The sequence below is a fragment of the Stylophora pistillata genome, chromosome 8 (genome assembly GCF_964205215.1).
Source record: "Stylophora pistillata chromosome 8, jaStyPist1.2, whole genome shotgun sequence".
Lineage (NCBI taxonomy): Eukaryota > Metazoa > Cnidaria > Anthozoa > Scleractinia > Pocilloporidae > Stylophora > Stylophora pistillata.
In genome coordinates this window covers 26,323,570-26,338,569 of record NC_142526.1, presented here as the reverse complement: position 1 = coordinate 26,338,569, position 15,000 = coordinate 26,323,570, and the positions used below count along the sequence as shown (strand labels likewise).

Sequence of the window (15,000 nt, the reverse complement as noted above, 5' to 3'; positions counted from 1 at the left end):
ACATAGGTGAGACCGTACCACGAATAGTTAAAGTATTATGGTGGTATTTGATAGTCAGTGCACGAGCATTCGTCACGAGGCAGAAAGGTAATGGGCAACACAGGGGAAAATGTAACAGACTGGGGAGCAACACAAATCGCGAAAATTGGTGAATAGCTTACAAAAACGGCGTTTTTTTCGGGCGCTCGATTTGAAGTTTTAAATTGCTGTATTGCCGTTTGCAGATTAGACATTCACATTTAAAAAGTTGTGGAGCTGCGAAAACGAGGAGTGATACTTTAGACCCCTTCTCTCCGAGGCTTAGATGCTGAAAACTTCCACAAACAGCAACGCAGCTCAATTGGTCTAAGTGTCTAGTGGGTTACTGCTTTAGCATGCTATACTGGAGAAATCGCTTTCTTAAGTTTTTAACTTAACATTGTTAACCGATCCGCGGATGAAAGCGACCGGTGGTGGCTCTACTTTTCATACGTTCTTGAAGTCAAGGTGAGGTTGTGTATCTCTGTTGGAGTATCAGACTATTTCGTAGCTAGGTGACTCGTTCACACGCGAACACGGCGAACTATTTCAGTTCGACTACATTCTGGAAATTTCAAAACTTAAACCTTTGTCAATTCGAAACAACTTGTCTCCAATACTCTCCTCGCTGTTATACGAAAATTTACTAATATTTTTCCTTTAGGCCGGGGTGGCAAGTTGAACAAAAAAACGTGAGTTTGAAGTAAGTGGTACTTAACCAGCAGCCCTTACTCAGCCCCCTACGTCACATTCTCCTTCGCCTTTCATTCTGATCTCACGCCTAATTATTTGCGCGAGCGATTTTGTCTATTGTGATTCAAATGAACTCCGCTATGAACATAACGCGCTATTGAACAGTGGTTTGACCTTTATTTGCAAGTTTGTTGATATTTTAAGTATCGTGTTTGCCTTACTTGTAGTCATTGAGTGACACTCTCTTGCTAAAGATTAAGAGGAAATGACGAACACAATTAGTTATTGGTCATGCAATCTACTACAAGGAATTCGATCACAGCGGAAAAATACACACAATATTGTTTGACTTATGAGCAATGTGGTTGCCATGAACTTGTGCCTTTCATCGATCAAAGATGTCTCTTACACCGTGGAACTTCAAACATTTGGAAGTAGTCGGCACAAAATGTTTAAGTCCGCCCGACTGGGCCGAGATTCGTGGACGAATCCCTCAACTAAAGGTTGAAACGCGTAAGTGGAACAATGACAGGAAAGCGTCTCAAGATATACAACCGAAAATTGGGTCTTCCACTGATAAGCGGCAAACTCTCTCATCTGTTAAGCCGCCAAAGGAAAAAATCGTCACTGTTAAAGTTGTGTTGCCTAAGCAAAAAGTCGAAGTTCCTGAAAGAAATTACCTATGTATATGCGAGGAAGCTCAGAATGATCACGAAAAGGCTTTGAGAGACCATGAAGACGACGTAGAAGAAATCGAATTTAATGAACTGATGGTATTACTTTTAAAATACTGCGAAGGTCCCAGAAAAGAATCGTCAAAGGCTTTCAGAAACATCGTAAGAGGATTGCAAGGGAGTAAAATTTTAACAGATGATCAAGTGGTGCAGGTATGATCTGACTTTACTCATATCGAAGCGGTGTTAATCCGTTTTCATTCCCTCAGACGTTTGTCTGATAATGTGTCAATTGGACTAAATACTTGTGCCACCTCGTAATTCTGTTGGCTCTGATGCGTTAAGGCTTGTCAAATATTTTCACAAGCCATCATAAATTTCATGCACAGCACCGTCGTACCATTCGTGTTTCATGCACAGCGCACAGTTCGTATGAAAGTTAAGGTATTAGTAAGAGTTCTATCTTGAGTTCTTGTAGGCGCGTTTTACTTTCGTCATACCATGTCACTTTTGTTCAACACTGAAAAGGGTCGCGGTAAAATAAGCTATCTTCGTATTTATTTTTTTTAAGACGAGATAGAGTAAGGCTCTATTAAATTTGAAATATAGGCATGTGTTTTGTGATGTCTACCTACAGGGAACATTGCGACGGGTATCTGACTTACAAAGGCTTCTAGCTGAATTTTGATACTGTATTTCCTTCTCAAATGACTTAACAACAGCATTCAATATGTTATTAAGCAAGGCATGATTAACGCCATAGCAACTAGGATCGCCTGGACTGCACAAAAACCCAAAAGATATCGGCGAATCTTACGGTGGCAAATTTACTCTTGTTAGAGTCGAACTATGCATGGTTCACAGTTCCCGTAACTTTGATCGAAGAAGGAAAGATAATTGCTTAGTGCACCTCTGTTGTAGAAGTTTGCCTGATTTAGCTTACTCTCGAAGGATAACAAAGCTAAGAAATATGGATAATAGATAATTGCTATTTTACGATTAGTTTAAGACCCTCGAGGAGGGTAAGATTGGCATTGTTTTAAGAATGCATAATTGTTATTGGTCAATAGTAAGCTAATTAAACGAATTATTTGACCCGCTTAGGTCTTGAAATTGCTGAATGCGGATGATTCTGGACTTAAGGTAGGTCTACCAGTTCTTACGATTGAATCAAATTTATCAACCGACACCATGTCAATGAGGTCCAACTGTTAACGCGGAATTTAGATTAAATAAAGGTTATTTGATAGTGAGATCGCTGCTCATCACGTAATGCAGGGGTAGCTACATGTTAACGTTTGCGAGAAGAAAGCATGATGGGTTGTTTGCTTTGTTTTGGAGCTAATAGTATACTTAACTTACATTGAGGCCTAAATGTGAGTCTTACATTGTCCATGCCAAACCTCATTGTGTCGGCTTTAAGAAAATTAAGAGGATCAAGAAATTATACCAGGGAGTATTATGGCTGATAACATTTTGACGTCACGTTCTTTGTTCACAAGCTAGAGCTAGGCCACTAATTATTCATGGTAATTAACACCTCCCAATTCCCAATTAACCAAGTTCTGAACTGCTTCAAGGCAGAGTTAATAGAGGGAACCCTCTATTAATTCTGTTCAAGGGAGAGAGGACCCCAAACCGAGGCACATGTTAGAATTTTAGAAGTTTCCTTTATGTAGACATTTTTCGTCTTTCGCCAAATTTGGTTTAAGAAATAAATGGAAGAAACTTAATTTTGCCTATATCTGCAATAATATCAAAGTAATCTCCATTCTCTCTCACTTTACTCTTGATGTCAGTGTTTAGTTTCCTTGCATGCAAACGCAGTTGCATTAATTGTTGGTTTTCAGGCATATTTGACGTCTATTAAAACTTCTCAGCCGAATCATGCGTGATCATCTCTTCTCGTAGTCATTTCAATACAGATAAGTAACGGGAATGAAGGAATTGATCTGGTGATGAAGAGTAAACTCGTAGGAGATTAACATGGGTATCAGCTATCAACCACAGAAATCTTTTAACGGAAAAGGGGACAACACCGCTCAATGTTGGTCCATCGTAGGCCGTGATGGATTAGCATTGTCGGAATTGAGGAGCAGTGACATTAATCAAAATCGCGAGATGGTTATTAACATTAGAAGAAAGGAAAAATGTGGTTTAGTGGGCCACTTTGGACGTGGGCTAGATTATTTACAGCATATGGTTAGCTGCACCAGCTAGAAAGACATGATTCATGCCAATATCAGTATTGACATAGACGGTAATAGAGTTTCCCACTATCAGAACATTAAATTATTAGGTGTACGCATTGATTCTCAATTGACCTTTAATGTCCACATAAGTGAGATTTGCAAAAAAGCTAGTCAGAGAGTGGGAGTAATGATAAGGTTGCGCAACTTGATACCAACCATTGCTAAGCTGCAGCTGTATAAGGCTGCAGTCTTGCCCTATTTGACTTACTGCAGTACTGTATGGCACTTTTGTAGGGGAAGTGATGCAAGAAAACTGGAGCATGTCCAGGAGAGGGGTCTTAGGGAAGTTTTCCGTGACTGGAACGCTAACTTTAGGCAGTTGTTAGAATGGGCTAAATTGCCCACCCTAGTGAACCGTAGATTGCAAGATATAGCGACCATCATGTATAAAGTAAAATTTAAGCTAGCACCAAGCTATATACAAGATTTATTTTCAGCAAATCACACAGTGTATAACTTAAGAGTTAAAGAATTTACTATTCCAAGATTTAACTCTATTAATTATGGCAGGCATTCCCTTAGGTATTTAGGACCTGTGCCATGGGCTAAGCTACCTTCCCGTATTAGGACGTTGAATTCACTAGCGGGTTTTAAGAGGGCAGTTAGAGGAATGAATTTGAAAATGTTAATGGACGATGGTGGCTGTGTGGGCTGCTTGGTTTGCAGTGCATGATTCTTAGTTATATCTTAATTAGGCTCAGACTATTCCTCCCCCCCCCCCACGTCTTTGCAGTGCATGATTCTTAGTTATATCTTATTTAGGCTCAGACTATTCCTCCCCCCCCCCCCCCATGTCTTAACGTCCCCTAGCCTAATTCTGCTGACCACAAATTTTATGCTATTTATTCGTATATTTTATGCTATTTAATCGTATATTAATATTTAGTTATTTATTATTTTATCTAAATTATCTTGTTGTGTCCTTACTTAGTGGTTTTATTACTGCTATTTTATAATTGATACTTGAATAAAGTTCATCTTCATCATCATCATTCCCATGTTCTCAAGCTTTATTGAAGGGCTATTGAATTTTCGTTTAAGGAAAGCGTCTTGTTAATGATAAGTCAATTGTGCACAAGTACCTTGAATGCCAAAAAGTTCTTGGAGAAAGGCCTGCTTGGGGAACTATTAAATTTACTGCTTTTGGGCGCAGATGACGACATAAAGAAGGAAGCGGTGTTTTGCCTGAATAAGGTTTGTCGCACGTCTCTTGTAAATGTGATTCTATGGTTGTCATTTTTTAGCTTTAAAATATTTTGAGGGCGAATGCTTTACAACGACCACAGGGGAACTATGCACGAATGAAACTGAAGCGAAGCGCGAAGGGTGGGTCGGGAAGCTGTATCGGACGGTTATTGGATTCTTCAGTGGTTAGTATCTCCCCGCACGAAGCAATCTCCTGATGTTTTTATAAGATTTTTAAAACTAACACGCTTTGAACGTGATGCTTCAAGCGGAAATGGCGACTTTCGAAACTCGTAAAAGCTACACATGGATGAGTGGGTGTTCTTGAGTAACTGATCTCAGATGAGTAACTGATCTCAGATGAGTAACTGATCTCAAATGACAAGCGTGAAACTCCTGGGTTACGGAGTAGCGCTAGACAGGTCTAGACACAGAAAAACAGGCTAAAATGCATGTTATTTCTCAACCACAGGTAGTCGAGAAGACAGAACACGTCGAACTCTGGTTGGATGTGATGACCAAAACAGGAACAGAAGTACTATTTGGATTGCTTTCCTCGCAGGATCCTTTACAATACACGATCCTAACAGCAATCAAGAATCTTTCTGCGCATCCCAAAATGGCACAGATCCTCATTCAGTATGGACTCGAAGGGGTTACGCAGCTGTTACCGAGCAAGGTAAGTGAACCTTTGATTTACCGCCTCCCGGTTAGCTCAATGGATAGAGCGCTGGACTGTTGTGCGGGAGGTCAAGGGTTCGAGCCCCGGCCGGACCAACACTCAGGGTCTTAAAATAATTGAGAAGAATTTGCTGTCTTTCTATAACATCAAGAAATGGTTAGATATTTTAGTCTTCTCGGATAGGGACGAATAAATGGAGGTCCCGTCTCCTGCAGGGTTGGGGTAGGAGACGTTAATTTCCCACATACGAGATTACTGTGTGATGGATGTCCTCCCCTGGGGTGGGTTGGGTGGGTTTATTAGAGGGCCATGTGTTAGAAAACTCTTTACTGGGTTAATCATGTATCTACCCTCTCGAAATAAAGAACATTGTATTGTATTGTATTGTACTGTATTATATTTTTATTTTCAAGGGGCGATAAAATATCGCAGAAAATTTGACACTTTGGATGTTATAAAACTGTCCACTCTACAACTTTCCATCTTCAGTGCATTGTGTGATGTTTTCTGCAGACACGGGTAAACTGCATGGTGGGTTATCCGCCAGGGAAGCGCATCATCCAGCCTTTGAAGAATACTAAGTAACCTCAGTGATGCGTAGCTTACATATAAAATTAAAGCTAAGTTTTGTAGCGCTTTCAATAAGTCTGTTTTGTTGTTTTTTTTCTTGCCTAGAATCCACAACCAATGTATGCTGAGAATCCTGAACTGCAGGTAAAATTAGTGTCATGTAGATGACAGAATACGTTTCAAAAAGTTTTCCTCAAAGTGATGCATTCGCTGTCTTCCGCAGGGCCTAGTTATTGATGTGCTGACAAACTTGATTTCCCATGATTGCTCTACGGTCGAGACGTTTCTCTCCGAGTATGATGACGTCATCATAGGTGTCACGAACCTGTTGCAGTACAGCTCTTGGTGAGACTTACTTCTCTGATTCTTTTGTCAGAGAACACGTTTTGTTCATGTCATAGATGTAAAGATGTACAAGTTAAACACAACACATCCAATTACAAAAGTAAACACGACGATAGAGCGCTTTTTGATCAAGATCAAATTAAACAAAGCATTTAGTAAGATGAAAGGGCAATATTAAACGAAGCTGTTGAAAACTTAGAATAAACACACGCTAAGTAGTCGGCTCTACGCGCGAGAGAACGCAACCATTCAGATCCGAAACTAACACTCACTACGATTTCGTCTCTCACTTTTTCTCGCGCTGTTGAACGCTTTTTCCACTTTGAGTTCTCACCGTTTCCTTTGTTATTTCTTTGGTTATATGAAAACTAATATAAATGCTCTCCATTCAATAAGGGATGAAAACCATGATCTTTCTCCAACTTGTGTTTTTCCTCTTTTAGTCTTCAACAGCAGAAGTCTGCACGTTTTTTAGCGACTTTGGCATTTTACAAACAAGGCCTCATAGTAATCGCGTCCCACAATGTTGTAGAACATCTTCTGTGGGCTGTGACCTGTTCTCAGTGTAGGTAAGTGTCCCAAGCATTGAGAAGCACTTAAAAGTTGGAAAAGTTCTCTGAATGTGGCTCATGGAACCACGATCGAGATTTATTTTCTGTGTAGGGCGGTCTAACTATGTTGATAAAACCTTCCAGTGACTTTACACGCAGATGAAAACAAACTTAACTTGTGAAAATGCTTTGATTCTGGCTTACGATGTTTAGCTTAATTATACAAAAGTATATTTCCTTCATTTCTGCGGCTAAATTTCGATTTTTAAAGTATGTACACACGAGACAAGAGATCCTAATAAGTCCTCGTGGGTGGTTGTCTTGTGTCGATTAGGAACAAATCACAAAGGAACTAGCAAGAGTTCAGCTGCTATGTGCAGCTTAACCAGCAACAGCTAAAAATGATCGGTTTTTTTTTTTATCTTCTTAACAGACGTGTCAGGGAACAGGCGAGCATAGCACTCAGAAACATATCCAAGAATCCGGACAGGGCATCAGCATTCTCTGCTTTGAGCCAAGTCTCTGTTAGAAAAATTACGTCTCAGAATGATCTAAGTCAGCACTCGGACAGCTCTGGGATGTTTTCATCAAGTGAGAACAACTTACAGGGGCGGTCGTGGTCTGATTTGCCAGGGACTTCAAATCATGGTATCTCGGCGGACAGAGGTTCAGGCTCCAAATCCCAAACAACTGTTTCAGAGTTAACTTCTCTTCTAACGCTTGTATTCGATAGCGATGCACTTTGGAGTAGCGGCTCCGAGAGACAGTTTATATCGAGGACAAGTAATTCGAATGATCTCAGACAAATAAGGCTGAGAAAGATGAATGACTTTACTGGAAAAGAAAAATATCTGAGAAGTTTACAAGTGCTTACTAACTGTTTGATGATTATGTCAAATGTGATTTTGATCAGCGAGGAAGTGGATGACCGAAGCGGGGATGAATCTGTTGAAGAAAGGTACGTATCACTCGCATAGGTATAGTGTCGTCAAAATGTCGTCGACATCATCATTGTCATCATAATTATATCATCCTCACACAATTATTATTACATTCAATAACATCGGCCTTCTTTTTAATTTTCCTTAATCTACATCTGCATTTCGGGCATTTGGTTATTTGCTTTAGCAAATGAGAGCAGCTCTGGAGTCGTCGGCCTTTCAAAGCCCGCCACTGCTGTTTATATATATCCCTGGGCCCGGTTGTTCAAAAGAGAGTTAAGTCTAAACCCAGGGTTAAATCGGCCTAACCCTGGGTTAAATTTTAAGCGGAGGTTAGTTGCGTTGTTCAACGGAAGGTTAACACTAACCTCGGGTTAAGCGATGGGTTAAATTTAATCCACCGTGCGAGAAGGGTTAAATTGTTAAACTCCTGTTAAATCAGGAATAAAGATGGCGGACTTGTTGTTTTGCGATTTACGCAGAAGGCGACCACGAGAAAGGAGATTTAGAGCCGGAACTCAGCGTGAAATCGACGGTGCTTAACTCCGGTGCTTAACTCCCCCTGGATGGGATGCCAGTCCATCGCAGGATGGCAACATTGTACGAATAGTTTATTATGGGATGCTAACCGCGGGTTAAACGCGCTTAACCCGAGGTTAAAGGCTGATAGTTTCGAAAGAAACTGTTTGGGGCTGCGTCGGTGGGAGTAACGAAATAATTTGGATATATCAACAAAGTTGAAATGGTAAATTGGCCACCGTAATGATTACAAAAGCTGACGTTTCGAGCGTTAGCCCTTCGTCGGAGCGACGAAGGGCTAACGCTCGAAACGTCAGCTTTTGTAATCATTACGGTTGCCAATTTACCATTTCAACTTTGTTGATATATCCAAATTAACCCGAGGTTAGCTAACTTGTCCTCTAACCGCGCTTCGAACAATGCGAGTTAACTGCGAGTTAGCAAACTCACGGTTAGGAAATTTAACCTCCGGTTAGGCCTAACCAGAGGTTAGTTTCACCTGTCTTTTGAACAACAGGGCCCAGAACTTTAATCTATATCTAGTTGTTAAGTAACCAACCTCGTTCCCAGGGTCTCTCATCTTCCCCCCCCCCCCCCCCCCTGAAGCGAGAGAAGATGAGGGGACGGGAAGATGAGAGACCCTGGGAATGAAGTTGGTTATATAACAAGGTTGGGCCTGCACTTCCGGGAAGTGCAGTGTAACTCAATAGGCTGATTGATCGCCAACTCAGTTCGTTGATTGGTCGTGATACTGATCGTCCGTCAGACAGACAGTCAGTCAGTCAGTCATTCAGACAGTTAGCCAATCCAAGTCAGTCAGTCGGTCGGTCGGTCAGTCAGTCGGTCAGTCAGTCGGTCAGTCAGTCAGTTGATTCATATCAACTTAGTAGGTTATCAGTAAATTTTATCGCATCGCAGTGAGTTCCTCCCCTTTAATACTTGTTTGAACAGTTGAATGCCATTTTAAGAAATCCTTCTTCATTTTCGTTGCAGACGGTTAAACCTCGTGGCGCACATGATTCAAAACGGTGGTCTAAAATTTCTTCACGAGCTAGCGTTCCTCAGTGACAGATTATTCAAAGTGAATCCTCCCTCTTTTCATGACATCGACCCCTCGACACTTCCCCCGAGAGAAATCACAAGAACACTGAAGCACGCACGGACGGAGCTAATATTTGAGAGTACAAGTAAAAGAAAAGAATCTTGCAAAAGCTATCCAGATTTTAGATTTGAACAGAATGAGATTGATTTTGTTAAAGAAGCAGTGAATTTGCTTTGCTTGTTTGCTAAAGCCACAGCGCCCGAATTTGACCCATCTAGAGAAGACGTGAAAATTTTGAATAGTTCACGAACCAAAGCGACAAAGAGACACATCTCATTTCAAAAGTCTGCAATACTGGTGAAAAACGTCATGAAGATCTCAAAAGGAGCAAAAGGTCGTAGGATGATCCGAAGAGGAAGCTCAAGGTTTGTACGTCGTTGAACTGTGGTCTTAGAAATAGAACAATTTTCCATTTAGAATTGTAAAACCAAAACCTAGGTATTTAGTTTGGCATCTCATTGGTCGAGACAAAGGTGCGGGCGTCCCATATCAATCACAGAGCTCTGTGAGGCAAAACCGAAGCAAACGAAGTTGATATTCAACACTCAGTGTAATTTTTGTACAGTTAACAAATGTATAATGTAGATTTGATGAACGTTTTGCAGACAGGCTTTCACAACTGCACCATTTTAAGTTTTACCGTTTTCATACATCAAGTGATCTTGCATCGAGTATAGGCACTCCCCCTAGATGTCTAGGTTATCCAACACCTTTTTTCAGGTCTTCAGGGGTGGTTTCTCTGGTGTGTAGCTCCGGTTAAAAAAAGGCACAATGACAATATTATGTCTTACAATAGAACATAACACAATGCACTCTTTTCATGCTTACTGAGGTTCATCGTTCGCGTCATTCATTACTTTGGCGTCATTGCCTTGTTCCTGTGAGACTGCCTTAATTTCTGTGACGTAACTGCCTTTCTTCACCAAAACCACTTGATAGAAACGGAATGACCTTAGGGTATCCTCATCTAAAAGGAACACGGCGAATCTTGAAATGCCAGGCTTGAGAATGTTTTCACAAATCTAATGATTTACGTTTTATTCATTAACGATGGTTTTGTATGTATTGTCAGATCTTTATCACGCATAGTATCTCAAGCCAGTGTTACTTCCGTCTCGTCATCAAAGAGCTTACAATCCTCTTCAGTTCATGAACGATCCAGTACTCCTACTCAGATGACTAGTACCCAAGACTCGCGCGAGACAACACACTACGTCAAACAAAGTCTTCTTGATGCGAAGGTTATCTCGTGTTTGGCGCCGTGGATTATGTGTGGGATTTACGAGATTCAGGTAAAACTGGTAGTATGATGAATTTTGTTACATGAAGAGTTATTCTGTCTTATATTTACACACACACGCGCACACACACATACACACACACACGCACACACACACATACACACACACATACACACACACACACGCACACGCACACACACGCACACACACGCACACACAAACACACACACGCACACACACACACATATACATACACATATATCTTGATAGAAGTTTTGTTGTGTAGTATATATCATTGAGTATTTTTACGAGTTGTATGGGCTCGTCAAAACACAAACAGCGAGTACAAATACTCAGCGATACTACAAAACAAAACGTTTGATAAGAGATTTACTTATCCAACACGCCAAATTGTTATTTCAGTGCGGACGAATTTCACGGATATTTCTGGAGTATAAATGTCGCGTGATATTTGTGCTCGTCTCGCGCGTTACTTGTACTCTACCGACGAAGCATATTTGGATAATAATACTAATAGTACTACGTATCAAACTTTCGACTCATCAGTTCTGTTGCGTTTATTAGAAGCCCTAGAATAAAGGCATCACTTTTTGTAATTTCTTGACTGTTTTCCGGTCCGTTAAGAAGGCAAGTGCGTAAATTTCGGAGGTAACCATTAGAAGCCGCCTTAATCTTTCATAGAATATTATAATATTTCTTTTTGCCTTATAACGTGATTCTTTTTCCCATCAACCAGGTTAATGTGTTGAAAACCATAAGGTTTCTCCAACACAGCAAATACTCTTCCTCAGGATCTCCCGGTCATCCAGCGTCGAAAGAAGCCTGGACCACGAGGGGGCCTTCATCTTTAACATCGCGCAGCAGCACCCTTAGTCAAAGGTCTTCGAGTTCAGCAGCTCCTGTTCGTAATGCCATGAACAAATCGAAGTATTTGGGAATTACATGTGTTCGACATGTGATTCAGCACTGTGGAGGGTATTTACTAGACTCCTTGCGGCCTCCAGCGCCGTCTACTCTGGGAAAGACGACGCTTATGGTTTTGAGAGAAGCTGTTGTTAACGGAGAGGTAATTTAGCATCAGTGGAAAAGTTACGTTCTGGATAATTTACTATAATGGCTGCATATATACGGTTCCCTTAGACTGAGCTTTGGATTATGGGGGCAAATGCCTGATTGGGCTCCTCATTCTCTTTAGAGACTAGTCACTATTTGTCACCTGGGGAGGGGAAAGGGCTCGGAGAACTTGGGGACACACATGGTTTTCAGGGGAAACGCGAACAGAGTATAGAGGGGGGCTATAGATAATTGTCTGCCAATTAAGGGGATCTTTAGAATAATACAGAGCCTTAGGCGGGGTCAGGTGAATTTTATAGTGACACTCCCAAAACCTACCAATCCTCCCTCCCCCAGGTGATAAACATGACCCGTCCCTAAGAAGTTCTATCAGTCCAGTTTCAATGACAAACAAAGAAAATCATTAAAATTTGTTATTTTTTACTATCCATTATCGATTCGTTTCTTTTCCCTCAGGCTGACACGCGTCTCAAATTAGCCAAGCTTGGGTGCTTTGCTGAAGTAATCGAGTACATTCGGGGTAACGAAGATGACGAAGCTATTCAGGCGCTAGGAATTGTGTTTATAAGAATCCTTGTGGGGAATGATGCTTCCTTAAAACAATTGTTTTTAGCTCACGGAGGAATGAACTTGATAATGGCTTTACATCAATACAAGGAGGGAATTGTGAAAAATGAAGCAGCCCTCGCCCTGTTCACTTTCAGAAGAGGTCAGCTTGAGATATCAGCTGCGTACATTCCGTTTCTTTCTTTCGTGCATTCGGTTGATTTGAAAAAATAAGTAGGTTACAAAATGTGCCATATGCATGCCGATGACAGTGTTTTAAACAATGTTGAGATCGTTTTGTTTTATTTTTCATTAATGTTATTTTTGAGAGGTTTTACAGGGAGAGGATTCTCTACCAACGAGGATTATAGGGGCCCTGATTTTTTCTCTATGTTGGGTTCAAGAGATTTCACAGAGGAAGGATTCTTTATTAGCGAGGATTTTAGAAGGTGGAGGGGGGGGGGGGCTCTGATTTTTTTCACCATTCGATCATCCACGTCACTTTGAAGACAAAGTAGACTTCTTTACAAATGGGTTATCCATATTGTCTTTTGTCGCGCTTTTGCATTTTAAAGAGCACAAAGAGCAGGACAGGCATTAGTAATGATGTGAGAACGCTTGTCTCTGTTTCTCGGCTCTGATTCCCAGACCTGGTCTCGTCCTTACTCCGAGGGTTTCACCCAGGTTCTACGGTCTCCCACTCTCTTTAAAAATTAACTCTTCCCTCTTATTTCAATCTAAAAGCTGCCGGCACAAAGACGTTCACCTTGTGGATCTGCCCCTCAAGTACTGACTGCTCATTCACATCTTTTCCTCTTTGTCCATTCTCACTTCCTCTAAAACGCTTACTAACAGGAAGTTTTTGATGTTCTCTTGAAATACGCAGTAGGAGTGCATGTCCCTGCAAGAAAGAAATCAAGGACGGCTGATGGGAGAATCAAAAGGCGTCAGAAATCAGCTGGCTGTGCTGATATCTGGGAGGAAGTTGGAGAAAAATGGAAGTCTCAAGACCAAGTGTTAAAAGTTCTCAGGAAATTTAACGTGCGATATTAACCGAGGATACATTACCTCTTTACAAATACAGCACCCCGTTTAACATTTGTTCCCCTTCAAACTGTGAATTACTATGCGTCCATATCATTGAAAAGGCGTCTAAGTTTTTAACAAGTTGCCGTCATCCACTGGAGCATCAACGTTGGCTGTAGAGTCTACAGGTGGTTTCCATCTCTACTGAGCCTAAGACGCCCAAGTTTGCTCTTTTCGCTCATATTCAATTTAAGTAGATAGTCCAAAGAAAAAATGATCGACATAAAATTTACATTTTTCTCATTTTATGGCGCTTCTGTTTTATCAATTCTGGAGAAGGGAGCAGTTTTGTCCTTACAAGCGAAGCCTTGAGCACTCACGGGAAAAGTATATAAGGTTTAACACCGATTTTTTTTATATCCAAATTTCTGGGTGGTTCAAAGTGTTCCCCGTGCATTACCGTAGAGCCCTTAGTAACCTTTTAATTTGTTTTCTTTAAGCGTAAAAATCAAAGTTCACACTGGTACGCGACGGCTAAATAATCCCGAATAACTCAGCATACAACACGTGATCGCGCCGCTTATCTCGCAGGGAAAAGTGGAACGGCAGTTACTAAAACAGTCTACTTTTAAAATTCTTTTTTTGTTTTCGTGGCACTTTGTCAAAAATCATCCTTTCACAGCATGACACCTTTCTACGCAAAACAAAAGAACACAGAAAACGATACTAACTAAACACGCTAGGAGAGCCTTGGAGATTACAAGATTATTTAAGCAAAGTATTAGCGTGTTGAATGACAGTGTGTAAATGTTGTCTTGACATACGTCATTTCATATTCAATCGTAATTCTCGATCATTATTGGTTTTACAAATCGGACCCTTTATCCTTGTTTGGGATATGAATTAAACGTATGTTTCTGTTGAATTTGGAGAAATGTCACACGTATTTGGAGCAATATCTTTAGATTCGTCCATCTTGCTTGCCTTGTCACAGGAAATCATTTCCATATTTTCAGCAGGCGAACAAAGTTTCATGTGAGGCTTGAAAAAGTCTTTAGCAAAGGTCCTTAAACAGTGTTTGCACTTTCTCGGTCTCTGCTCTCCAAAAAACTCCATGATTTCAATAATTCCCATTACAATCGCCAGAGCATTTTTCGCCAACAACACCGATATATCTAAGTTGTACCCATGCCACAATATTAGCCTTAAAACCAAAAAGGGAACATTGACAAAAAACATAAAAGTACAAATATAGATAAACTTAAACGAGATCGGAGAAGTTTCTCCACTGTCATGAAACTTGTTGAATTTTAGCTCAAATAAGGCAAAAGTTGGAAGGAAAACATTCATGCAAGAGAAAGCTAGGATGGAATTTTCCAGCGGGACCGAGATTGTTTCTTCCTCGAAAAGATACTCTAGCATCTCCACGCTGTCGAACAAATCAAGGGTCACAGCTGCCGTCATTTTCTCCAGGTAATATTTTCGTCGCGAGTGTGATTTGGCATCGTGATACGCGTAGACGAGAAACAGAAATAACATTGGTGTTAGACACAAGTTCAT

The 15,000-nt window shown here is 40.8% G+C and overlaps 2 protein-coding genes across 4 annotated transcripts in view; one reads left to right on the top strand and one right to left on the bottom strand.

The window, feature by feature from the left end:
• Positions 1–860: 860 nt before the first annotated feature.
• LOC111337593 (uncharacterized) lies at positions 861–13,743 on the top strand. Of its 3 annotated transcripts, none has more exons than XM_022943929.2 (13): positions 864–1,598; positions 2,490–2,528; positions 4,679–4,831; positions 5,295–5,501; positions 6,180–6,218; positions 6,298–6,419; positions 6,863–6,988; positions 7,404–7,928; positions 9,424–9,897; positions 10,605–10,824; positions 11,531–11,860; positions 12,325–12,577; positions 13,304–13,743. In XM_022943929.2, exons 1-13 carry the CDS (start codon positions 1,110–1,112, stop codon positions 13,465–13,467), a joined length of 3,141 nt encoding a protein of 1,046 aa, XP_022799664.2. In that variant the 5' UTR covers positions 864–1,109; the 3' UTR covers positions 13,468–13,743. The 3 variants fall into 3 exon arrangements, with proteins under 3 accessions (XP_022799665.2, XP_022799664.2, XP_022799663.2); XM_022943928.2 differs by having other exon boundaries at positions 868–1,598; positions 13,301–13,743; XM_022943930.2 differs by lacking the exon at positions 12,325–12,577 and having other exon boundaries at positions 861–1,598; positions 13,301–13,437.
• A 163-nt stretch (positions 13,744–13,906) lies between these two features.
• Positions 13,907–15,000, bottom strand: part of LOC111337594 (transmembrane protein 121B-like) — a 1,602-nt gene continuing 508 nt past the window's right edge. The window contains exon 1 of the mRNA XM_022943931.2: positions 13,907–15,000. This exon is cut by the window's right edge and continues 508 nt beyond it. Coding sequence (XP_022799666.2) covers positions 14,344–15,000 — 657 coding nt within the window. The 3' untranslated portion in view covers positions 13,907–14,343.

Excerpts from the sequence above, each read along its gene's own strand:
- LOC111337593 (XM_022943928.2), top strand. The coding sequence starts at position 1,110 with ATGTCTCTTACACCGTGGAACTTCAAACATTTGGAAGTAGTCGGCACA. Across the intron at positions 5,502-6,179 it reads CGCAGCTGTTACCGAGCAAG|AATCCACAACCAATGTATGC; the intron begins GTAAGTGAACCT and ends TTTCTTGCCTAG. Across the intron at positions 6,420-6,862 it reads CTGTTGCAGTACAGCTCTTG|TCTTCAACAGCAGAAGTCTG; the intron begins GTGAGACTTACT and ends TTCCTCTTTTAG.